General features: G+C 38.1%; 1 protein-coding gene and 1 long non-coding RNA gene across 2 annotated transcripts; both read left to right on the top strand.

Annotated features, from left to right (window-relative positions):
• The first annotated feature begins 656 nt into the window (after positions 1-656).
• LOC127537219 (uncharacterized) lies at positions 657-3,136 on the top strand. The gene is made up of 3 exons (XR_007946843.1): positions 657-2,508; positions 2,648-2,725; positions 2,811-3,136. It is a non-coding gene; the product is annotated as an uncharacterized LOC127537219 (long non-coding RNA).
• A 5,964-nt stretch (positions 3,137-9,100) lies between these two features.
• On the top strand, positions 9,101-25,172 carry LOC110972245 (histone-lysine N-methyltransferase SETD1B-like). Its single transcript, XM_051959373.1, has 11 exons — positions 9,101-9,218; positions 11,220-11,681; positions 13,038-13,187; positions 14,279-14,490; positions 14,588-14,719; positions 16,050-16,205; positions 17,110-17,188; positions 17,272-17,474; positions 18,868-18,954; positions 19,047-19,119; positions 25,078-25,172. Exons 2-11 carry the CDS (start codon positions 11,273-11,275, stop codon positions 25,170-25,172), a joined length of 1,596 nt encoding a protein of 531 aa, XP_051815333.1. The 5' UTR covers positions 9,101-9,218; positions 11,220-11,272.
• Positions 25,173-25,842: the final 670 nt, after the last annotated feature.

The raw sequence follows: 25,842 nt of genomic DNA, 5'->3' as shown, positions 1-25,842 counted from the left end.
TCACTAGAACATTACGTTGCACACTATACATCGCCCTGTTAAGTTATGTTAATTTGAAAGAATCGAGTTTTGGACTTTGTAGCGTTGTTATCGTAGTTAGGCTAACGGTGGCTAGCGCTAACCAGGTTGATTCACTCGGTTGATTAGCCTCTAAAGACACTCTGTATTATTTAGATATATATGGGATTAGCTTGACATTAGAAGGCTTTCACTGTCGTTTGCAAACAGCATTTGCACAAAAATTATTTTGCCCCGGGCATTTTGATCCATATAAGCGGTTGATAAGTAACGTTATCCATGATCACTACAACGTTAACTGGTTTCCACTGTATAATAACTTGGTGAAGTCGTCTTGTGCACGCGATGGTTCTCACTAAAATGTGCCATTGTCCTGCTAGAAGACCAAAACAACTGAGTCACCATATATATTTTTGTATAATTTTGTTTGACGTATTACGACATAATTTTTCTCTTGCAGATGCATATTTCAGTCCTAACAGCCGGCAGCACGCCCAAAATTGAACGCTGCGAGACATTCTGCAAACAATTCCACTGTCTGCTGTGCCTAAAGTTTAAACCTGCCAAACTGTCCAAGCTGCAGAGCCACTTGGAGGCACACAAAAAAGGTGGCATTTTATTTAAAGGTCAGCATAATGTACTTGTCTGTGTGTTTTTATTCTTAAGTATGAGACAATGCTACTGAAGGTTTTGGTTTGGCTGGTAAAAGGGGAATGATCTACCCTAAACGGTTATAGAGAGTCATTTTCATAAAAGAAAAAGTTAAGAATCAGATTCTCTGCTCTGCAAGTCAAAATGTACTTGAGTTATGTGAGCCAAATGATTAGCAGAAAATTAAAAGTTTAGTGAAAAGTTGAAAACTTTAGAATGTTGCTGAAATGGGGTGTGAGTGTACACCCGCACCCAAAAGAGTATAAACATACTTATAGAGTGTACTTGTACAATCCAAATGTGCACATGCACAGTTTGGATTTGGAGATCAAGAAATGAAAGACTTGTTGAGGTTTCTTTTATTACCAAAACATATACCTTTTTGGTTCTTTACCCATGTTCATGTTCCAAGGCCGTTCGGACGCCTCTCTGAAATGTCGCGTTTCATAAACCAGATCATGTTCAGATCTGTGTAGTAGCAATTTATGGTGCTGTCAAAATGAACTGCAAAAAAGTAACTGCATATATTGTGCTAGTATTATATATTCTCTATGTCATTGAATTGAAAACATGAGTTGAATTTTATCACCAAAAATTAAAACTTTTTGGAACAGAGTTTGCACTGTGGCACCATAAAAGGCTGCTAAAATAGTGTGTGTGATTGCATGAAGATTCCAGACTGCTGTGATTATGTGTGTGCTGTTATGTGCATGGAAGATGACGATGTTTTTTAGCATGGAAAGTTAGGTCATAATGCAGCTGTTTTTCAATTTTAGAAACCTTTGCCAGTCAATTAATCCCGGAGTGTGGAATGAGAAGACTGGCTTAGACATACAGGTAAATGTATGATGATGACGATGATGATAATGATAGTGATGACAGTCATCAACTATCAACTCTCTTCTGTTTGACTTGTTAGGGATTTCCACGACAGCCCTATGGGCAGGACTGTGGCATCTTCATGCTGATGGAAAATAAAATAATTTGTCAGATCTATTTCATTATGTCCTTTAAATGTATCTTAAAATTAAGTCATTCTTTTGTTTGTAGTATGCCCTTTACACAGTTCTGGACGCTCCATATGATTTCACCATAGTGAGTTCACCTGCTCATTCAAAAAAAGATTGTAAATTTATTATGTTTGATCTTTTATGAAATCAGTATGTCTGTATGTTTTTGTAGACTGACATGCCAACCCTGCGAAAATGGTGGTGTGTCATGCTCATTGAAAACTTTGATCTTGGAAGGCAGGACATTATAATGTGATTGACTATTTGATATGGTAATGGTAAATGGACTTGCTCTTATATAGCGCTTTTCTACTCATCAGAGTACTCAAAGCGCTTTTACAGCAATTGCTCCCATTCACACACTAATGTGCAGATTGCTAATCAACCTGCAACATCAGTCAGTATACATTCACACACCAGTGGAACAGTCACTGGTAGGCAATTCGGGGTTCAGAATCTTGCCCAAGGAAACTTCGGCATGCAGCACATGACAAGGCGAGAGCGGGAATCGAACCGCCAACCATTCGATCATTGGACGACCCGCTCTACCACCTGAGCCACAGCCGCCCCACATTGTATGCACATTGTAATGTCATCTGTCTTGTTGTCTTCCCATTCTCGTGCTTGTTGCCAGAATTGCCTAAAATTGACTGACTGGTCCAGACTGTTGCTGGGCAGCACCTGTAAATTTAATTGTTTTACGCTTTTTACCAATTATTATAGCCATGGCAAAATGTTTGCCCATTGGACACACATGTCAAAAGCCCTTCTGGCAGGTGAAGTGCCACCAGTTTTTAGACTGAAGCGAAAACTGGATGAGATGACTGAGGTCAGTTTGCAGTCCTTTTTTCTCAGTCTTTATTAGTTGTTTTCAGTCAATCTTATGTCAAGTTTCCCATCCCAGGACATGGTTTCTAAACCGACTTTGTGACCTTTGCTTGTATTTAATGCAAAATAATACTTTTTAGGCTGAGGAGAGGAAGAAAATGTGCCACCAGGTAGAGACAACGGAACCAGCTCACCAGGTGGAGACAACTGAAGAAGAGGTAGGCCTCTCCAGTTCCATGTTGTTAAATTTTGTGAGATGATCTTTCATGCCTTGACAAAAAGCTGACACTTTTTTTTCTTTAGACCAGGATGGTGGGCCAAGTTGTGGCCCACTGCAAACAAGCAGCGGAATGGGTGCAGAAGAACCCACAACTGTTTACAGCCAGGGTGGAGATGCCAGAAATTTTAAACATGGACAGCAGATCTATTGAGGAGGCTCAACAGCAACTGGCAAACTTGTTCGATGCCACCCAGGACATTGATGATGATGAGAGAGAATTCATTCTGGAGCCCTTCAAGTTTTTCTTTTACAACATTGAGGATATGTTTGTCTTCTGTGAAGAGGTTATGGATAACCGACGCTACATGGCATACTGTGAATTCAAAGACAAATAAAATGTTTGAAAGTTTGTTTTGTGTCTACTGTTTCCTCCTGTAACAGAGGTTATTGGCTCTCTGGGTCATGTAACTAGGTATTCAGTAATTCAGTGAATTGAATACACAAAACTTAATCAAAAAATTAATCAACCCTTACATCCTCCATTGGCAAATCCATGTGGTCTGACAGCACAAGGTAAGAACATAGCACAAACAATACTTAAGCTTCACGGGCCCGTATTCGGGCCGAAAATGGCCGGCTGAAGTTTAACGGCAAAAGCATTTTTAGCTTCAAACGGGACGATAGAAACACTATACATCCATGGAAAGCTTAGAGTCTCATGAATCCGCCGGTATAAACCACTTTCAGATGTGATTACCACAGCGGGTAATATAAACACATTTCTAAAACAAACAACAAAAGTTTAAAGGGACACATAAAGGGCATAACTTACGTTTCGATGGTCTTTTACCGGTCAACGATGAAGATAATCCACAAAAACCGGCCATAATCCAAGAGTAGTCATCCAGACAATACTAGCAAGTATCATATTTTGTCCAAAACATGTCTAGAAATAAGTAAATAATCCATAAATAGCTCGGCTCCGTGCGCGTCCACGTGGCGCATGGTGGCGCTGCGCGTTCCATAATTCACTGCATTTTTATCCATAATTTTATGAAGCTTTCTGTTATCCTCTATGGAGCAATAGGAGTGCCAAATCAAAATATAAATAATTAAATAATTAAATAAATAAATGTGGAAATATAAAGAGAAATAAATAATTAAATAAATAAATGTGGAAATATAAAGAGAAATAAATAATTAAATAAATAAATGTGGAAATATAAAGAGAAATAAATAAATAAAAGGAAAAAACAGAAAAGGTAAAAGCAAAGACAAAATTTTCCTTTTTATTTATTTATTTATTTATTTCTCTTTATATTTCCACATTTATTTATTTAATTATTTATTTCTCTTTATATTTCCACATTTATTTATTTATTTATTTATTTATTTATTTATTTATTTATTTCTCTTTATATTTCCACATTTATTTATTTATTTAAGTATTTATTTCTCTTTATATTTCCACATTTATTTATTTAATTATTTATTTCTCTTTATATTTCCACATTTATTTATTTATTTATTTATTGATTTATTTCTCTTTATATTTCCACATTTATTTATTTATTTAAGTATTTATTTCTCTTTATATTTCCACATTTATTTATTTAATTATTTATTTCTCTTTATATTTCCACATTTATTTATTTAATTATTTATTTATTTATATTTTGATTTGGCACTCCTATTGCTCCATAATCCTCACGATCTCGGTCAGAAAATGGCGACTGAACCCTCTGCCTTCGATCCCAACCGCATTTCAACCAATCAAGTGACTCATCGCTGTCTCCGAAGCCGGAACAGCCAGCCGTTGCCGAGACCGATGGATCTGGTGACTCACGTCTATTCAGTAAATTCTGAGCAAAATGACGCCGGAGGAAACGTTTGACTGACAGGGCATGTAGCCAATGAGCTTGCTGAATAGCCGAGAGGCGGGTTTTAGCGGCCCAGTGTGATTTTTCACACCTCCGGCTCTCCTGCAGCGGCTGCTTTTCTCTGTCTCCGTCTGAGCCTCTGATTCAGATCAAGATCCACACTGAAGCTTATCTGAAGTGATTTTTTTTAGTTCTTTATGAGTTTTTGGAGTGAAAATAGTGTGAAAAAGGGCTAATAAACGACCATATACCATTTTTTCACAGGGTGTACATAGGGTGTCCAAAATTGACATAATTGGGCATATTAGTACAAAAACATGTGTGAAACACTCATTTCTTGTAGTTTTGCTCTGAAATTTTGTCCTGAACTATGTAAGACCCCAGGCTGTTGCCTTGTTGTGTTTTCAAGCTCTCACAGTGCTGCCACACTAATTTTCAGGTGTTTTATTAGGGAAAAAATGTAGGCGTGAATAAAATTCCTCCTAATTCAGTGTGTTCCAACATAAATAACTCTGTGCCAGTAGCACCTAGAGTAATTCTGACTGCACTGGGTGACAATGCAGGTTGTCAGCTTTCAAAGGAGACCCCAGCCATGCCTGTACTACAAACAGTTCAAGAACAGCATTCAATTTACTTTCTGTACATCTTCAGTAGAAATTTCAGGGGAAAATTGACCGCAGGTTAAAGGGTTAAGTAATTATTAAATGAATTATGATGAGAAGAAGATGAATAATTGTAAACACATACTATATACCTATATAAAAGAATGGAGTAAATCAATGTGTAAATGGGTCCAGCAGTGCAGGAGGCTACATTTTCAATGATAAATAATAGTATGGTAACAAAGAACAGTCAGCAATAGGTTGGAGTGTGGAAGCATTATACCATCACACATTAGGGTGCATTCACACAGATGTATTGTTTCAAAACGAATATGTGGTGCAAACTAAACTAACAGCTGTCCTTTTAGCCAATTAAATCAAAATACTGTGGCGTAAAATAATGCAGTAATGAGAAATAATGTTTTAAGGGGATCATAATAGCTGTACTTCTAGTTTGCATTAATTATCAGCAGAAAAACTCGTTGGTCGTGCCGTTTTTGATTTTCTTGCATTTAGCCAGGTCAACTGGAAACATAGTATTTTTTTAAAAATCTTAATCGAAAATGAATACACATAAATAATATTTACATATTTAGACATAAAATAATGCCCACGGAAAACTAGAAAACATGTAGGCTTCTGGTATACTCGCTTTTAAATCATATTTACATTATATACATATAGTATATTCCCGTGGGAAACGCTAAATACGTGCTTTCGTCGAATAAACTTCCGGTCCTGAGAGTGGAGGAGACCTCACAGTGCAGGTCTGCAAGGTTTTATTTTGAAAGGCTTCGAATAAACTTCCGGTCCTGAGAGTGGAGGAGACCTCACAGTGCAGGTCTGCAAGGAAGGGTCCTGAGAGTGGAGGTCTGCAGCCAGACTGTTTTGGACGCATTGAATCATTGTTCATTATAGCTGTTGGGAATGACTACGAAAAGCAAACAAAAAAATTTATGATCAAATCATTTCTATAGATAAATGATCACATATGTGTATAATAAAATATATCTTGTTTATATAAGATGAGATGAGATAAAATGAAGTATGAGATGAGATTTGATTAACTGAGATGAAATTAGACAAGATAATGAGTTGATATAACATTAGATTAGGTAATATGAGATCGAACAAGATTAGATAAGCCAAATTGAGATAAAATAAGATAAGTTGAGATAATATGAGTTTATGTAAGATGAAATAAAATTAGATATGAGATGAGATAAGGTAATGTAAGAGGAGATTTGATAAATTGTGATAAAATGAGATAAACTGGGAGTAAATGAGATGATATAAAATGAGAAGTTGACATAAAAGAAGGTGACCTAAGATGAGATAAGACGATAAAATATGAAAAGATTGGTTGAGATGAGATAAAATTAAATATTGAGACGAGATGAGGTGACAAGCTGTGATGAGATAAAATGATGAGATGAGCTGAAATAAAATGAGATAAGATCATTTTAGATAACATGAGATGCAAGATGAGGTAATATGAGAGATTAGACAAGTTGAGATAAAATGATATAAGCTGAAATTAAATGACATCAGTCGATATTAGATGAGATACATTTAAATCAAATAAACTGAGCCAAAATGAGATGACATAAAATAAGGTAAGATGAGCTGAGATGAGATAAGGTGAAATAGGATAAAGTTAAATCAAATAAGATAAGGTGGCATAAGAAGACATAAAATGAGATGAGATTTTTTCATTCCAGAAAGTAGTGATGCCTAGATGAAGCTTCATGAAGCATTGAGGCTTTCCATCCAATTGGTTCACTCATGGGTCGAAGCTTCATGGTGCTTCTTTTGCTCTCCTGCGCCATCAAGTGGACAAATAAAAGTAAAACAGGCAGAGTGCCTATAATGACACACTGGCTTTGCTATGTGAAGCAGTTTGAATTGTGTTTAAATGATAATGCCAATAAGTAATATACATAATATAGTGTATGTCTTTCCTGATAGCAGAGATAGAGGGGAGAAGTGGAAAAAATGGGGAGAGATTTGAGATCTGTAGTTTGACTGTTGGATTGGGGTCAGGTTCTGGTTTTCTGTAAAGTGTTTAAATACTTTTAATTGTGATAAGGGCGACATAAATAAAATGTGCTTGTGCTACTTTTTGTTTTGTGACTGTGCTTGTTGTACCGGTGAAAAACAAAAGTAGGGACAACATTTTATTTGTTTTTATTAAAAAATGCATTTTTCCACAATGCTGGGATTTAGCTGTGTTTTTTTTTTTTTTTGGACAATATTCCTCCAGCTTCTTGGAACACAAACAGACACTTCAACTTTTGAAATACTAGAAGAAAAAAAAGAAATTAGAACAAGCGATGTGCAGTGTTGTCACAGATACTCATATTAAACTTCACTTGTTATGTGTCACTTTATTAGGAGAAATCAGGTCAAAGTGTTCCCAGAAAGGGGAGAATCTTCTCATTTTGGTCTTCTTCTATGGAGAAACAGAATCTCAATCCGATTGCAGGCAAAGATACAGCAGACAAAAATCCAACAAATGTGAACGGGGAATCCAATGCGTTTCGCTGCCCCACCAACCAGTTTCTGAACCAGTCAAGCAGTACGACCATGCAGTCAGGGGCTTCTCCAATCAGTTCCAACAATCTCATCATTGCTTCTTCCCTGCAGACAGGTGGCGCTGTTGCAGCAGCAGTCAGCCTTTAAACGCGGTCTCCTGTTGGACGCTGGAGGTCTACAGAAAACTCAGAGCATGTCCAGGCCATGGATCTACTCGTACTTCGCTCTGATGCAGCTGCTGGGTCTGAAAAGCTGAAACCTCCCTCTGTTCTTTTATAAAATGACATCCTGGATCTCAGTCAGCAGTTGGAGGAGAGAAAAACATGAAGCCTGAAAATAAACGTTAATAAACAGAAACTTTGTCTATTTTTGTTAACATTTCAGATCACAGTACAAATACAGTCTCACTCATGCCTACACTGTAAAAAAAAAAAAAAAAAAAAGTAAATAAAAAATGATGATCTGGCTCCAGAGGTGCAAGAAAAAGTCTGTAAAACAACTGTTAAAGGTACAACTATTAATCCAGCTACTACTGTACAACTAGTACAACTACAACAACTGTGACAATACCAACAACTGCAATACTACTGATACTAATGATACGAGTGCTGCTAATATTATTCATTTGAGTAATACTGCTAGTACTGCTAATATTGCTACTACTATTAATAGTACCAATATTATTAATATTAATACTACTAACACTGCTACTAATACTACTTATATCATTATTATTTATTAGAGCGATCTTTTTCCCAATAAAAAAGACGCACAGGCTTTTGTTCAGGAAGGTTCAGTCAGACGCGCCCAGCGCTGTCCATGTTACACTCAAATCCAAACGCTTCAGTCCAGAATTTCCATTTCCATAAATCCATTTATTGCATAATCAAAACGACAAAAAACATAGATCTTCTTACCAGCCGCGGCAATCCAAATCGGCCAAATAGTAAAAAGAACAACGCTTACCAACATCAGCGCCAGCGGTCTTAAACTGTGTGGCTGCCAAGAACAAAAAGCCTCCCGGCCCCGTGCGATCGCCCACCTATATCCAGGTGCTGCAGTCACCTGGACATAATGAGTGGGCGGGCACAAAGCCACACCAACAACAAAAATAACAACACAAAAGAAAGCATTCTATACAATTAATATTAACTCAGAATAAAAGTTGTCTACTTAACTTACTACTAAACTAAATCAAATTATACACAAATTACCGACTGCACAAACTGCATAAATTTTGGCTCCAACATTATTGTTGTTATTATTATTGATAGTATGTGAGCTGTAAATGCAGTTGTTGTTATTCACACGCCCACCAGTTGGTGTCGGTAATGTTGCGTCATTTCCGTTGTTGCCCATAAACTTCGAAGCAGAAGAAAAAGAAGCGTCACCTCGGAAACGCTCCTCCAAACTCTGCAGAGTGATGCTAAAACTGCGCTACAGCGGAAATTTACTCACTAGGTTTGCGCCAAAGGTAACAGATTTTACTAAACAGCCTTTAAAGGGCGGCTAACGTCAGGCTAAGCTAACAGACTAACTACTGGTTGACTTTTAATTAGCTGTTCGGAGCGTCGTTGGGCTAGATGCTAGCTGTTAGCTAACCGGCTAAACTAACAACAATACGGAGGCTGAACAGCTGGTGAAGTGTTTATGTGAGAATTCAGAGTTTAATGTCCATCAGTTCAGTTATCAGCTACACAAACATGATGGTATTAGCTGTTAGCCTGTAATGTTAGCATCCTTCTGCTTCTAAAATATAAAATATGTCAGCTAAAGTTCACCATCTGAAGAGTGTGAAGGCCCCTCAGTTCATTTCTAATGCTTCTTCACTTAAACACCTGCATTTATGTTAGTATATGCAGTATAATTATAACATGTTAATATATGAAGTATAGTTACAACTGGATGGAAGCATACACTGAATTATTTAGCTTTTTTAAAATTTTAATGCGGAGAAGCCTCCAGAAATGTTCCAGCTTGTAGTGGTTTTGGTCTTTGTGTAACAAATGATTCCTCTTCCTCTGTGTGTGTTTTAATTGTTTATTTCCTGAACTCATGACTAAATACAAGTGGAACACCTACACTGGAAATAATATAAATTAATTTTGTGTGACATCATTTTGTGACAGTTTTGTCGCCTTTCAGCCTTTTTGATCTTATTTTTGTCATTTAGTGTCTCATTTTGGGTGTTTTTGCCCTGTTTTCCTTAATTTCTGTCAGTTTATGTTTCAGTTGCATTGTTTTGTATCTCCTTTTTCTCATTTTGTGTGTCGTTTTTCTTCTTTTGTGTCTTTTTGGAGCAGTTACGCCTCCAGAAATGTTGCAGCACTACAGGTTTCAGCTTTTGTGGTTTTGGTCTTTGTGTAACAGATGATTCCTCTTCCTCCGTGTGTTTTTGAATTGTTTATTTCCTGAACTCATGACTAAATAACACCAACACTGGAAATAATATAGTCTCAGCATACAATAGAGATGTAGCTTTTTACATTTATTACATGTTCCCATCGTCTCCTCTGTGACACACTGCTTGCAGTTCAGCCAAAAACTCTCTGAATCTTAGTTTGGTGTCTGTCGTCACAGCTGAGTCAGTTCTGTTTATTGTCTGTTTGTTGTAATTTTGGCCACATTTCGAGTTGTTATAGTCACATCTTAGTTGTTTTAGACAAGTTTTGAGTTATTTAAGACCTTTTTTTTTGTCATTTCTGACAATTTTGCTTAATATTAGAAGAGAGTTTCTGTCATTTAGGACAAATTTTGAATTGTTATGAACACCTTTTTGTTCATTTGGAAAGGTTTTGAGTTATTTTGGACAAGTTTTTAGTCATATTATAAAAGTCATTGTCATTTTGGAGGGTTTTGAGTTGTCATAGTTACATTTTTGCCACTTTAGACAAGTTTTCAGTCATTTTAAACAGTTTTTGAGGCATTTTAAACAAGCTTTTGTCATTTTGGACCATTTGTTTTTGTCACTTCAGGCAATTTTTGCTCAATTTTAGGAAAAGTTTTTGTCATTTTGCATAGGTTTTGAGTAGTTATAGTCATTTTTGCCATTATAGACAAGTTTTAGTAATTTTAAACAAGTTAATGTCATTTTGACAAGTTTCAAGTTCTTCCACCACAGCAGGGCCAGTCCATAGCTAGACTCTTCTCCTCTGTGGTTCCTGGTGGTGGAACGAGTTACCAAACTCTGTTCCATCTGCAGAGTCTCTCTCAGTCTTTTAGAAAAGACTAAAATCCAGACCTTCACTGAACACCTTTGACAGACTGCAAACAAAAAACGTCCTGTACTCCACGGTTCTATTTTCACACCTGAACTTGTTTTAAAACTCTTCTCCAGGTTGTTTTCTCCTCACTAGATCCTTCCTTTGTTGTATCTGCTCTCAGATGTTCATCTCTTTGGATAAAAGCTAAATGAAACCGTAGAATTGTAGATTTAGTGACATGAGAGATGAATAAACTGTTTCTGTGGCTGCAGGTGGACCTGTGAAGAACCTGTGAAGAACCGTCTCCGTCATTTCTGGGACCAGGATGGACGTCAGCATCGCCGTGTCGCTGATCCGAGGCCAGATGGGCACCGTGGTGGAGCGGGCGGTGAACGTCGCCGTGGAGACGGTGCTGGCCGAGATGCTGAAGGTGGTGGGGGTGAAGTTCGAGGAGCTGAAGGCCCAGCTGGTGCTGACGAAGAAGGACGTGGCGGCGCTGCAGAGGGAGAAGGCGCTGAAGGAGAAGGAGAACGACAACATCCGGGCCAAGCTGCGCTACACCGAGCTGAAGCTGAAGTACTACCGGCAGGGCGTGGAGGAGGAGCTGCAGCAGAGGACCTCCACACTGGTCCGAATCCACAGAGGAGGGACCGGAGTCTCAGCCGCCGAGGCCTCCATGTCCTGCTCTGCTCAGATCAGAACCAACGAGGAAGCAGCGGCGAGAAGTAACCAAGGTGAGGGTTAAATAAAACACCTACGTACTGCAGGGAGCAGCACCTCAGATTTAGTCTGAAAAGTCAGAAAATGTCGACCAAAGACTGTAGTTTAGTAGAAATATGGATCCATCCATATATTTACACTTAGAGGAACCTTCTGGGTCTACAACACCTCCATTGTTTGAAAAATTACCACTTTTTTCCATTTTTGAGGGCCAATAATTAAAAAAAAATCCTCTGCTGGATCCTTTAATTCTTACAATCTGCTGGAAACTATTTATTTAGTTCATTAATCACCTTTATTCATCACGATCATGGTGTAGAGACAGAATCTTTTACTTGGATTTTCCTCCCATGTTGAGCTGAAACAAGCTCAGTGATCAGATCTTCATTTTTATTCATGGACTGTAGAAAACCTCACTGTGATGTCATCTTGGCCAAATTTTTTGTCATTTTGGACATTTTTTGGAATCATCTGGACAAATTTTAGTTCCTTTAACGTCCTTTTTGAATCATTTTGGTCAAACTGTGTACAACTTCTGAGTCATTTTGGAGTTTTTTCTTATTTTGGACCACATTTGAGTAATTCAGACAGTTTTAAAATCATCTTGGACAATTCTTTAGTCATTTTGGATGATTTTATTGTTATTTTAAAGTGAATTTTACTTGTTATGGAAGACATTTGAGAAATTTTGACAAGTTTTTGAATCATTTAAACAAAATGTAGACAATGTTTGAGTTATTTTGGACAAAATCTAGACTTAAACTGACTTTATTAATCCCCAGAGGGAAATTCTGTTGTTACAGCAGCTGAGTATTCAACAAAGGGTAAACAATAAGACAGCACAGAATGTTAGGGTAGGGCATAAAAAGAAGGTTAAATAAAATAGAAATAAAGAAAATGTAGTATAGGAAGAAACATCAGCAAAATGTACAAGAATACAGAAGAGTGATGTGGAGTCATTTTGGAAGATTTTCATTTATTTTGGGCAACATTGAGTAACTTACACAGTTTCTGAATCATTTTAGACAAAGCAGACAATTATTTGGACAAATTTTCAGTATTTTGGACAATTTGGACGAGTTTTAGTTGTTTGAGTCATTGTGGATGGTTTGATTTTTACTGGATGAAATGTGAATCGTTTTAACAATCTGAATGTATTTTACATCTGAGTTGTTTTGGACAGTTTCTGAATCAGGTTTAGGTCTGGACCTGAGCATCCAGACGTTCAGCCGTTGTGTTGGTGTTCCAGTATTCATTCTGAGATCTGAACACCTTCATTGTACCACCACGCTGCTCATGCAGTTTGTGCCGTTTTAAAATGTTTTCCTGAGGTTTAACGGTGTTTAAACGCTTCTCTCCTGTGTCTGCAGTCCCAGAATGCACCTCTTCCCAGATGGCCGGCAGACGAGCAGTCAGAGTTTGTTGTCCGTCTGATGATGTTGCTTCTCATCCGTCTGAGCTGCTGCTGCCGCTTTCACTGAGCGTCAACACGCCTGTAGAAGCTCTGGACAGCAGCTCAGGTACAAAGCTTCTGCTGTTTGACTGCTGCAGCCCTAAAGTCACGGCTTTCTGGTCATTTTTCACTGCCATAGAAATGCAGAAGTCAGAAATGTCTTCTGTTCAGCTTCAGACAGTTTGAATGACAGATTTAAATTTTACAAAAATGTGAAAATCATGAAAATCAACACGTCCATCAGATGTTAGCAGCACTGATTTTGGTCATTTTGTGTCTAATTTTGGTCATTTTGTAGCTCGTTCTATTAGTTTTCTTGTGTTGTGTTTGTCTTTAGGACAGTTTTGTCTCCTTTCAGTTGTTTTGTGTCTCATTTTTGTCGTTTAATATCTCATTTTGGTTGTTTTTGGCTCCTTTTTCTTGCTTTCTGTCATTTTGTGTCATTTTTGTCATTTAATATCTCATTTTGGTTGTTTTATTCTGTGTTTTTCTTGTGTCTTGTTTGCATTGTTTTATATCTTGTTCTGGTCATTTTGTGTCTTTTTTCTTGTTTTATGTGTCTTCTTTGTCTCTTTGTGACAGTTTTGTCTCCTTTCAGTTGTCCTGTGTCTCGTTTTTGTCATTTAGTGTGTTGTTTTGGTCTTTCTTGGTTTGTTTTCGTTGTTTTATGTCATTTCGTGTCTTGTTTTTGTCAGTTTATTTCTTGTTTTTCTTGTTTCGTGTGTGTTTGTTACAATTTCGTCTCCATTCAGTTGTTTTCTGTCCTGTTTTTTTCATTTAATGTTTAGTTTTGGTTGTTTTCTGGCTTGTTTTTCTTGCTTTGTGTTCATTTTTTTCTTGTTTGTCATTTTCTATCTCTTTTTTATCAGTTTATGTGTAATTTTTCTTGTTTTGTGTCATTTAGTGTCTTCTTTGTAAAAGTAAATTTTCAATGATTTTCTTCACTGATTGTCACACTAACCACCAATAGTTGATGATTTTGTTAAATGTGTTAAAGGTACAACAGCCGTCTAAATGTGAAAACTGTGTTAGAAATGAAAACAGTGATTATTCTTTAAATACTTTTTCTATCACTGGAAGAGCATCTGGGCTGATAGAATATTCCTGCTCAGATAAACTGAACTCTGGTCTTTTGTCCACTTTCCTTCTGTCCTGCAGACCCAGCTCAGAGCAAAGACGTGGACCTGGACGATGAGTGTGAGTGGACGATCACTCTGCAGCCTCACACTGAAGCTGTGGACGCCGTCGTGGCTCCGCCTCCCGTCCACACTCACACTTTAGATGGAGGTCAACAGTCAGCAGCTCCTTCAGAGTCTCCAGACAGATTAACTCAGGCTGACAGCTCCACACTGCCCTCTGCTGGTCTTCAGGTAGCAGCTACAGTCCTCAGCTAAAGCTCTAAACACCATGTGGACTTTATCACAGTCCTGAAGTCTCTGTTTTCTCCTGCTGTCGTTTCTGTTGCAGGTGAAGCAGGAGGAGGAGGAGGAGGAGGAGGATGTGATCTGCATCAAGGAGGAACCAGAGGAGGAGCATCAGGGGATGGAGACGCTGCTGCTGGACTGTCAGGTGAAGACAGATCCTCCTCCAGAGTCTCAGGTGAGTTTAGAGGGTGGAAAGGTTACGTAAAGTGTGACATCAGCGTCTCGGCGAAGGGCGACGCCATGCAGCCGGGACAGAAGACAAGCGACGCCGACGAGCAGATAGACAAGTATGACATACACGTCTTCTACATGTTGGTTTTTACGTGTTTCTGCTGCCTAGAAACAGGACGGGTGTAAAAAATGTAATGCCTAACTGTTTATTTAGCATCTTCGTTAGCAGCACCCTAACATGGAGCCAAATGTTTGCAGCAAAGCCATAAGTTTGCAAATAAAAATTGGTTCACCAACATGCCAGTTCATGGTGACCATAGAGAGCATTTCTGACAGACAGTCAAAGTAAGACTATGTTTGCAAATTACATCTCAGAAGTCATTTCAGAGATCAGAAAGATTTTCAACGAATGAAAATCATGATTTTTAACTGCCGTAAAAGCTGTCCAGAAAAGATAACAAACTCTTCCAAAATAACTGTAAACCTGACATAAAATTTGTTCTCAATAATTTGACAAAAATGATACAAGAAGTTGTTTAAAATGACAAAAAATGGCCAAAATATCCAAAATTAGTCCAACATGATGCAAAAAAAATGACAAAAATCTGTCCAAACTGCCTAAAAACCTTGTGACTTTGTCTTGGAAAACACCCAAAATAACAATAAAATTACCCAAAATGACTCAAAATTTCTTCAGAATTACTCGAAACTTGCCCAAAATGAGTGAAAGCTTTGAGAAAATAACCAAGATTCATCCTTAATGGCACAAAACTTGACAAAAAACATTTCCAAACTGTGTGAATACCTTCAACTTGGACAAGTTGGACATCACTCAGAATAAAAGCAAAATTGCCCAAAATGACTCTAATCTTTTCCAAAATAACCAAGATTCATCTTTAATGACTCAAAACTTGGCAAAAATGTGTCCAAACTGCCTAAAAACATGTTGGAAATGTTTCAAAATTGCTCCAAATTACTAAAAAGTCCATGTTAAAAACACACATTCAATCCAACATAAATCAGTAAAAGCAACCAGAAGATGTGCTGTAATAAACTACTATGAAAATAAAACCCAGTTCTTACAGTAAGATGTGGTTCAGAGCTGTAGAAGTGATGCTAACTGTCCAGTTCCTGGGCGGTCTCTGCTAGAACCACTGAGGTTCTCCTCGTTCTCCTGCTGTCTGTCCTCAGGAACCTTCTGATTCCGGACGGTTTTCCGGCCGAGCGTCCCTGGGCTCGGTTCTGTGTGAAGGTCTCATGAGCTGAAGGTCTTCCCAGGAACATATCACAGTCCTGAAGTCTCTGTTTTTCTCCTGCTGTTGTTTGTGTTGCAGGTGAAGCAGGAGGAGGAGGAAGAGGAGGAAGAGGAAGAGGAGGAGGAGGAGGAGGATGTGATCTGCATCAAGGAGGAACCAGAGGAGGAGCATCAGGGGATGGAGACGCTGCTGCTGGACTGTCAGGTGAAGACAGATCCTCCTCCAGAGCCTCAGGTGAGTTTAGAGGGCGGAGCTACGCAGTTCTGAACAACGCTGTGATTTGGTGTGTCAGAGTTAATAAAGAACATGCAGAGTAGTTTAAAAAGAGCAGTGCAGAGTTTGGAATCATTTTAGTCAAAATATGGTCAATTTTGGACAATTTTGATGAGTTTTAGTAATTTTTAGTAAACATTTGAGTCGGTTTGAACAGTTTATGAGTCTGTTTTGGACAATTTTTGAATCATTTTAGTCCCAATGTGGTCAATTTTTGTGTAATTTTGGACAATACTTGATTCATTTTGGACAATTTTCAAATAATTTCAAGCTAAATGTGGTCAATTTTGTGTCATTTTGGATGTTTGTTTGGTCTTTATGGACAAAACTTGAGTCATTTTGGACAATTTGATTGAGTTTGAGTTATTCTGGACAACATTTGGGTCGTTTTGGGGAAATTTTTAACTCATTTTGGACAAAATATGGACAATTTCTCAGTCATTTTGGATCATTTTTTGGTCATTTTGATTAGATTAAGTTCTAGTTATTATGGACAACATTTAAGACTGTGCAAGCAAACAAAGTTTATTTCTATAGCACCTTTCACAGAAAGGAAAGTCACAAAGTGTGGACAGTTTGAGTCATTTTGACAAATTCTGATTCTTTAACCTAAAATTCTCTTCTCGTCTTTGAGAGGCTGAATAAAAATCTCATTAAACCCAAAACTGCTTCTCTTATTTTTGAGTGAATGTGAACAAGTTTCAGGACATTTTGTTGTGAATTAAGCAGTTTTAATGTCACATTTACCTGAAACCAGGAGATTTTATTGACATGAATGGTTTTCTGAGGACGCAGTGAATTTGGTCCGTGTTGCATTAAGGCTGAAGATTATTGAGGAGAATGAATGTTTTGTGTTTTCCTGCAGCCTCAGAGGTCGATGACTGATTGGTCCAGGCTTCCAGGAGACCAGATGGACCAGAGTTCATCCTCCAATCCGAGCAGCTGTGAGTAGATCTGGGATGTTCAGGAGCTTTGGTTGCCTTGTAGAGGAAATAAACGGTGATATTTATCCTGTATGCTCCCTCAGATCCACTCCCTCCTCTGTCCTCCTCCCTGCCCTCTCTGGCGGTTCTTCCTCCCGTTCCTCCTCCCCAGGCGGTCCGGCCCTGGACCAAAGACCTGAGCATCTATGATGAATTTAAACTCCGCAGGAACGAGCTGCGACGGCAACACCGGAGCAGACGGAGAGAGCTGGAGAAGACGCTGCCTCAGCCGCTGCTGGCAGACCTGGTCAGTTTCTGAGTGGTTTTAGAGCTTTCTTTGGACAAAGGTTTGGACAGTTTTAAGTCATTTTGGATGAGTTTTAGTTATTTTGGACCTCATTTAAATGCATTTGGACAGTTTTTGAATCATTTTAGTCAAATTTTGGTTCTTTTTGGACAATTTTGATGGATTTTAGTGATTTTAGACAGTTTTTAGTTGGTTTCAGTCAAATCTGGAGTCATTTTAGTCCAAATTTGGTCAGTTTTTGATGATTTTGGACACTTTAATTGAGTTGTACTTATTGTGGACATCGTTAAATGAATTTGGACAGTTTCTGAATCATCTTTGAGAAATTGTGGTTTATTTTAGACAATTTTGATGAGTTTTTTTTATTTTGGACAACATTTGAGTTGGTTTTAGACAATTTGTGAATATTTTCAGTCATTTTTGTCAATTTTTGTGTAGTTTTGGATGTCTCTTTGGTCATTGTGGACAAAACTTAGAGTTATTATGGACAATTTGATAGACTTTGAGTTTTTGAATCATTTTGGGCCAATTGTGGTTCATGTTGGACAATTTTGATGAGTTTTAGTTATATTGGACGTCACTTGAATGAGTTTGGACAGTTTTTGAATCATTTTAGTCAAATTTTTATCAATTTTTGTGTCATTTTGGACAGTTTGGTTGAATATATATTTTGGATGTCATTTGGCTGAGTTTGGACAGGTTTTGAATCATTTTAGACAATTTTGAAGAGTTTTACTGATTTTGCAAAACATTTGAGTCGATGTTGGGCAATTTTTTAGTTATTTTAATCAAATTTTTGTGTTATTTTGGATGTTTCTTTGGTCATAGTGGACAAAATTTGGGTCATTATGGACAATAATGACTGAGTTTTGGATTGAGTTTTAGTTAGTTTGCACAGTTTTTCAATCATTAAAGACAAATTTAGGTTATTTCTGCACAATTTTGATGAGTTTTAGTTTTTTTGGGCAACATCTGAGTTGGATTTGGACAATTTTTGAATCATTTTAGTCAAAATGTGGTCAATTTCCATGTCATTGTTTTTCATCATTTTGGACAATTTTAATTAGTGTTAGTTATTTTAGACAACATTTGAGTCGCTTTTGGGCCGTTTTTGAATCATTTTGGTCAAAAAGTGGTAAATTTTGTGTTATTTTGGACAATTTGTTTGAATTTTAGTATTTTTTAGACAATTTTTGAATCATTTCAGACAAATTTTGGTTCATTTTAGACAATTGTGATGAATTTTAGGTTTTTTTGAGTTTTTACTGTTTGCTGATCAGAGGATTAAATTACTTTATGCATCGCCGTCTTGTTGTGTTGACGTATACTAAACATAAAATGTGTTGACGTTGTGTTGACGTTGTGCTGACGTTGTGCTGACGTTGTGTTGGAGGTTCGAGAGCGCCGGGAGAAGACCAGACTGAGAGTCGCTCGGTGGAGGGCAAAGAGGAAACTCCAGGCCTGTTTGAACCAGGCTCAGGTCAGTGAGGACTTTTATTTTGAAGGTCTAATAAACCGATAGCTGCTTCCTCCAGACCTCAGTGGTTCTGATTTCTCCTGTTTCTGCTTCAGCCTCATGGTGGCGCTGCAGCTCAAAACCAAAGCGGGTTTCCTGTCAGCAGTCAGCAGCTCAGAACTCCTTCAGGTGAGATTTAACTTTAGAAATCAGACAGGAAGCAGCACAGAATAATACCACAGATTTCACATGACAAACCATACTGTGATATTTTAACATTTTTACCATAAACTATGGTATTTTATCATTTTTATGACGTGCTGTATTATTGTGTTTTCCACATTTTTATAACACGCTCGACATTTTCAGCTGTTTTTTTTTACAAATACTGTCCCCATTTTTTTTATTTTTACATTTTTAATCATACTATACAGTGACATTTTTCACATGTTTTTACAAACTATTTTGGCACCGCTTTTCTTTCTTTATATCAAACTGTACGATGACTTTTATTAAAACCTTTTTCCGATGGACCTTTTTCCATTTTTACAGTGCACTATACCACGTTTTTTCCACATTTGACGTTTATTTTAACCCTTTAAGCTTCAGTCAATTCCAGCCGTTTTCAGTACAAAAAAATCGCTAATATTCTATTTTTAAATAAAAAAAATTACGAAAAATACAGGGAATATTGGACGGGCATCGCGAGATGCTTTTCCTTGAAAATGACCGATTCGGGGATTTTATACGACTTCAGGACATGTTTTGGACAAAATAGTTTACTGGCTTGTGTCATCTGGATGTAAAAGGTTGGATTATGGCCGTTTTTTGTGGAATATTTTCATCTGTGTGTAATAATGAACCCGGAAATGTGAGTCGCGCTGTGTGCGTTGAAGCCGTGTATAGAGAACGGATGGATGAATATTTGTTTTTGTCGGACAAATGTGTTTTTCTCACCCACTGTGGTAATCGCATCTGAAAGTGGTTTATACCGGCGGATTCATGAGAATCTAAGCTTTCCATCGGTGTATAGTGTTTGTATAATCGCGTTTGCGGCCGTCGGACATTCTTGAAATTCCTATGCAAATTAGTAGGTGTACCGCCGGCGGTACACTGAAGCTTAAGGGGTTAACTTTATTCTGAAATACCGTCCTGTGAAGTTTTTTTCAGTTTTATGAAATACCATACTTTCACTTTTTAAAACGTGTACAACATAATATTGTTTTTCTTTACAAGTTAATATACTATGACGTACAAAAACATTTTATGACGTACTCTGCTGTGAAGTTTTTCTTTGACATTTTAGTTACAAATTTTACATCATACTACAATGCTTTTTTCACCATATTTTTATTAAATACTATGACTTTCAAAACATTTTACAACATACAATAATATATGTGTATATTTTTTACAACTTCATATACTGACATCAGATTTTTTAACATTTTTATGACACACTGATATTCCTTTTTTTTACAGCTTCATTAAATCTGAAGTTTTCTTTTACAACTAAATAAACTATGAGTTTTTGTTGCTAATTTTACATTCTACGAGAACATTTTTTTCCCTGTATTTTACAAAATACGATACAGACTTCAGTGTTTCCTCTACGATTGTTTTCAGCAGCGACGTCAGGCTCTCTGGGAACCGTGACAACATATAGTGGGTACAGAAAGTATTCAGACCCTTGAAATGTTTCACTCTCTGTGTCATTGCAGCCATTTGCCAAAATCAAAAAAGTTCATTTTATTTCTCATTAATGTACACTCAGCACCCCGTCTTGACAGAAAAAAACAGAAATGTAGGAATTTTTGCAAATGTATTAAAAAAGAAAAACTGAAATATCACATGGTCAGAAGTATTCAGACCCTGTGCTCAGTATTGAGTAGAAGCACCTTTTCAGCTCGTACAGCCATGAGTCTTCTTGGGAATGACACAACAAGTTTTTCACACCTGGATTTGGGGATCCTCTGCCATTCTTCCTGCCTGCTTTTCTCCACACATACCGCTTAGAATTAACACCAAAAAGTTCGATCTTGGTCTCATCAGACCAGAGAATCTTATTTCTCATAGTCTGGGAGTCCTTCATGTGTTTTTTCAAACTCTATGAGGCTTTCATGTGTCTTGTACTGAGGAGAGGCTTCCGTCGGGCCACTCTGCCATAAAGCCCCGACTGGTGGAGGGCTGCAGTGATAGCTGACTTTGTAGAACTTTCTCCTATCTCCCGACTGCATCTCTGGAGCTCAGCCACAGTGATCTTTGGGTTCTTCTTTACCTCTCTCACCAAGGCTCTTCTCCCACCATTGCTCAGTTTGACTGGACGGCCAGGTCTAGGAAGAGTTGTGGTCGTCCCAAACTTCTTCCATTTGAGGATTATGGAGGCCACTGTGCTCTGAGGAACCTTGAGTGCTGCAGAAGTTCTTTTGTAACCTTGGCCAGATCTGTGCCTTGCCACAATTGACCCTTCGCTAAGCCCCGCCCCCCTTGGTTACTGTTGCTACGCCTGTCAAGCTTTCCCTCCTACCATGAAATATGGAGTTTTTAGCGGTACCGGTGAGTGATATTTCTCAGGAGATATGTGCAAATTTTTGGACATATTCTACAGTGATATCAGAGAGAAGCAGACAGAAGGGTCTCCAATATGCTTTTGAGAACTACATTCACCAAATTAAATGTTGGCGGAGTGCAAATGAAGAGGACGTTAAAATAGAGGGAAAAGCGCACAGATCTCAGTGTAAGCACCAAACACCCCATGTATTGTCACTTCACGTCAAAAACAATCATATACAAGAACAACAATGTTCTTGTACAGCAGGGTAAGCCGATATGTATTATATACATTTAAATTAATGTTATGTCAACTGTCATTATCATGTGTCTGCCCATTTCTTGCTAAGCTAAATTTGTGTTTGTTTACAGCGCACCAGGATATTGCTCACATATAGTGGGGCTGATCTATACACTTGATCTCATTAAGGCACAGCAAAGCCCAGCAGTATCTTGCACAAATTTGCCACAACAGTGGCACAAACCAAGGGGTTACAACATTAGTGCAGTACAGATCTCATCTGTTGTTGTCGCCAAAGCCAGATGTGAGCGTAGGTGGAGACCCGTAGATTGCTAGTATATATATGCTATACTAGTATGTCAGAAGTTGTCTCTACATATCACCAGTATTTATTTTGCTCAAATAATACACAGTAGCTCAAATTTTGAGAGACGTGACCTTCCATTGAGATGTCTTTCTTTGCTAACGTTATCTGACCTAACACACAGAGCTACGGTTAGCTAATGTTAGCTACCAACATACCTTAGAACAGACGTAGGTGTTCTTATTGATTCTGGAGGGATTCAGCTGATCATGCGGTCTCCCACACTGCTTAATCCACACGCGGCACCTTTCTTCTTGTGTCTTTGGCTTGGGGAATGCAGAAAAATCAACACCACCCTCCAAGCTTTGCGGATAACGAGTGTCGGACTTACAAGTACCATACGCACACCGCTTCGGCATATTGTCTCCTGCCGAAAGCTTGACAGACCTCTCGTGCCTAGTTACAGTTGCTAAGGTAGGATTGGACAGTAGCCATTTGTGGGAGGGGCTTAGCGAAGGGTCAGTTCTGTCTCTGAGCTCCTTGGGCAGTTCCTTCCACCTCATGATTCTCATTTGCTCTGACATGCACTGTGAGCTGTAAGGTCTTATATAGACAGGTGTGTGTCTTTCCTAATCAAGTCCAATCAGTTTAATTAAACACAGCTGGACTCCAATAAAGAAGCAGAACCATCTGGAGGAGGATCAGAAGAAATGGACAGCATGTGAGTTAAATATGAATGTTGCTGCAAAGGGTCTGAATACTTCTGACCATGTGATATTTCAGTTTTTCAATTTTTTATATATATATGTATATATATATATATATATATATATATATACATGTGGCGGTGGTGTATTTACAACAACAAAAACAAAAAGAAAGAAAAATGGAATTTGAAGGAGCAACGGGCCGTCACTGCTGAATGAATGTAGAGGAAACAACTTTAAAAAATCTTTTTATAAAATGCTATACTTTCACTTTTTGAAACACACAATATTAATATTATATATTTTTACAACTTAAGATACAATGACGACATTATTTTTACAACATACTATTTTACGTACTATATCCCCATTTTACGACGTATTCTTAAATTTTTTTTTAAAAATTTGACACCATACTATGCTATGATTTTTCTTACGACACACTATAATGTTTTTTCACAACTTAATCAAATGTGAAGTTTTCTTTTAGGATTAAATATACTAGGACATGTATTGTTACAAATTTTACGTCAAACTACTTTAACGTGTTTTTTTCCTTATTATTCAAAGTACTATTCGGACTGTTTTTACAGTTTGACAACATACTGTTCTTTCACATTTTTATGAAATATAACTTTTAAAACATACTATATATTTTTATTTTTTCCATCTTACAACTTTTTTTGACAACATACACGTCTAGTTTAATGGACTTCATATTTTCACGTTTCATGAGGAAATCCACTAAAGACGAAAACATTAAAGCTGCTGTCCGGAGTTTCCGTTTGTTTTCAATTTATGTATCAGTCAATTCCAGCCGTTTTCAGTACAAAAAATCGCTAATATTCTATTTTTAAATAAAAAAAATTACGAAAAATACGGGGAATATTGGACGCGCATCGCGAGGTGCATTTCCTTGAAAACGACCGATTCGGGGATTTTATACCGACTTCAGGACATGTTTTGGACAAAATAGTTTACTGGCTTGTGTTGTCTGGATGTCCAAGGTTGGATTATGGCCGTTTTTTGTGGAATATTTTCATCTGTGTGTAATAATGAACCCGGAAATGTGAGTCGCGCTGTGTACGTTGAAGCCGTGTATAGAGAACGGATGGATGGATATTCGTTGTTTGTCGGACAAATGTGTTTATATTATCCGCTGTGGTAATCGCATCTGAAAGTGGTTTATACCGGCGGATTCATGAGAATCTAAGCTTTCCATCGGTGTATAGTGTTTGTATAATCGCGTTTGCCCCCGTCGGACATTCTTGAAATTCCTATGGCCAATTAGTAGGTGTACCGCCGGCGGTACACTGAAGCTTAAAGGGTTTTTAACAAAGGTTAAATGTGTTAGTCTAGTTCGATACTATAATATAAAGTTAGTATAACGCGATATGAACATTTATTCCTGAGCTCCGCCTTCCTCTCATAGACCCCCATGTTATTCCAAAAGCGCCGGTCGCTGCCGACCAATCAAGTTCGAGCTTCAGCTTTGTCATGCTGTCAATCAACGGTTACGCGCACAGCAAGCAAGCCCATGCAGAGGTGGGCGAGCTACGCACTACGCAACCGCGCACATTTGTTTTGCTTGTGGAGGAGAGAGCATCAGGGATCAGCAACTTCCAGAAAAGTTACCGATCCCACGGCTTGTCAGGCCAAGAGACTGCAGGACGTTTTTTGGCTCGGGGTGCTCGCGTCGCTCCCCGACCACGGCCTCCATAGCCCGCCTGACGGCTTCGTTTAGATGCCCGACCTCTGGAGGAAGATGTTGGGGCGTCTGGGACATACTCTTCGTCAGAGGAGTCATGCAATTCTGAACTCTAGATAGAAATAAATAAACAATGTAACACATATACACGCGTAAATGCACTAAGTTTGATAAACAACGTCATCCAGAGGGATACACAGTGTAATCACATATTGAAACTTTACTCGTTCGTCCTAGCAGATTCATGTTATTTTGGTATTAGGACAAGTTAGACTCAATACAGCATTCTAACGTAATTCCTTTATTATTTACTAAATGTACTAAATGCAGAAGAGGGGAAAACAGCAAAACAGGCGAGATGCTGCAGCACTCCGGGCACTCCTCTCATGTACTGCACGCGTGCACAAATAAAGGGGCGAAATCAGAGGGAGGGACCAACAGTGTTTTGGGAGACGCTGCGATTCAAACTCTGGACAGCAGCTTTAATGGTAAAAGAACACTAAATCTGTGTAGTTATTGTGCAGTGTTTATCAGAGAATCTTTGCTCAGAGAGAAAACGTTGAGATACTTTTATTTACTTAAAAGAAAACAGAAACAGAGTTATGAATAATAAAGTAAAATATTGTTGTTGTTTCAGCTTCTCCTCAGTCCAGCAGCTTCCTCAGCTCCATGTCCTCCATGCTGCCCTTCATCCCCTCATCTTCCTCCTCGTCTGCTGCTGGCTCCTCATGAAACACTCCGTCACCTCCTCTTCCTCCCCTCCTCCTCCTCATCCTCCTACCAGATCAGCCCATCGCAGCAGAGCTTCCTCCCTGACGGACACAGAAATCCTGCAGTGAGTTTACACTGTTAAAGAAACGCTTTAAATCAGCTTTACTGAGCGTGTTATGGTCAAACTCATGTACAGACAGAAAACATGGGATGGATTAGTGTTTAGCAGATTAGCAGATATTTAAAGTTACTTATTACGAGTTAAATGTCTTTATTGTGAGTGTTTAAATGTAGAAATATGTGTTAGTTGGAGCTAAAATGAAGGCGGCGCTCTTTAAAACCATTATTTCCTGGATTAATCCAACAGTTTGGCTGGAAAATGTCAGAGAAAGGTCTAGACTGTATTCTAAGTGTCTGGTAAGGGTGTCTGTGAATATTTCAGAGTTCCACAGAGGTAGGGTTTTTTTTCCCCAGATTTATCACTTTTTAATGGACTTTTTCCATCATTTCTGAGCCTCAGAACTTCATCAGTCCAGCAGGTAGAACCAGGACATTTAGGAGGAAAAACTGCAACTAAAATTACTTTAAAAAAAAAAAGGCTGGAAAATGACCACAGAAAAAAACACCACAAATGAAATGTAACAAAACCTCAAATTCCACCCAAAGACCTTTCAAAATTACCCTGAAACAT

This window comes from Acanthochromis polyacanthus, chromosome 14, assembly GCF_021347895.1.
Source record: "Acanthochromis polyacanthus isolate Apoly-LR-REF ecotype Palm Island chromosome 14, KAUST_Apoly_ChrSc, whole genome shotgun sequence".
In the NCBI taxonomy this organism is placed as follows: domain Eukaryota; kingdom Metazoa; phylum Chordata; class Actinopteri; family Pomacentridae; genus Acanthochromis; species Acanthochromis polyacanthus.
The sequence above is the reverse complement of the archived record's forward strand: the minus strand, read 5'-3'. Positions and strand labels throughout refer to the sequence as shown.

Coding starts and splice junctions, on each gene's coding strand:
- LOC110972245 (XM_051959373.1), top strand. CDS start 11,273: ATGGACGTCAGCATCGCCGTGTCGCTGATCCGAGGCCAGATGGGCACC. Junction 13,188..14,278: donor AGCTCTGGACAGCAGCTCAG/GTACAAAGCTTC, acceptor TCTGTCCTGCAG/ACCCAGCTCAGAGCAAAGAC. Junction 14,720..16,049: donor ATCCTCCTCCAGAGTCTCAG/GTGAGTTTAGAG, acceptor TTTGTGTTGCAG/GTGAAGCAGGAGGAGGAGGA.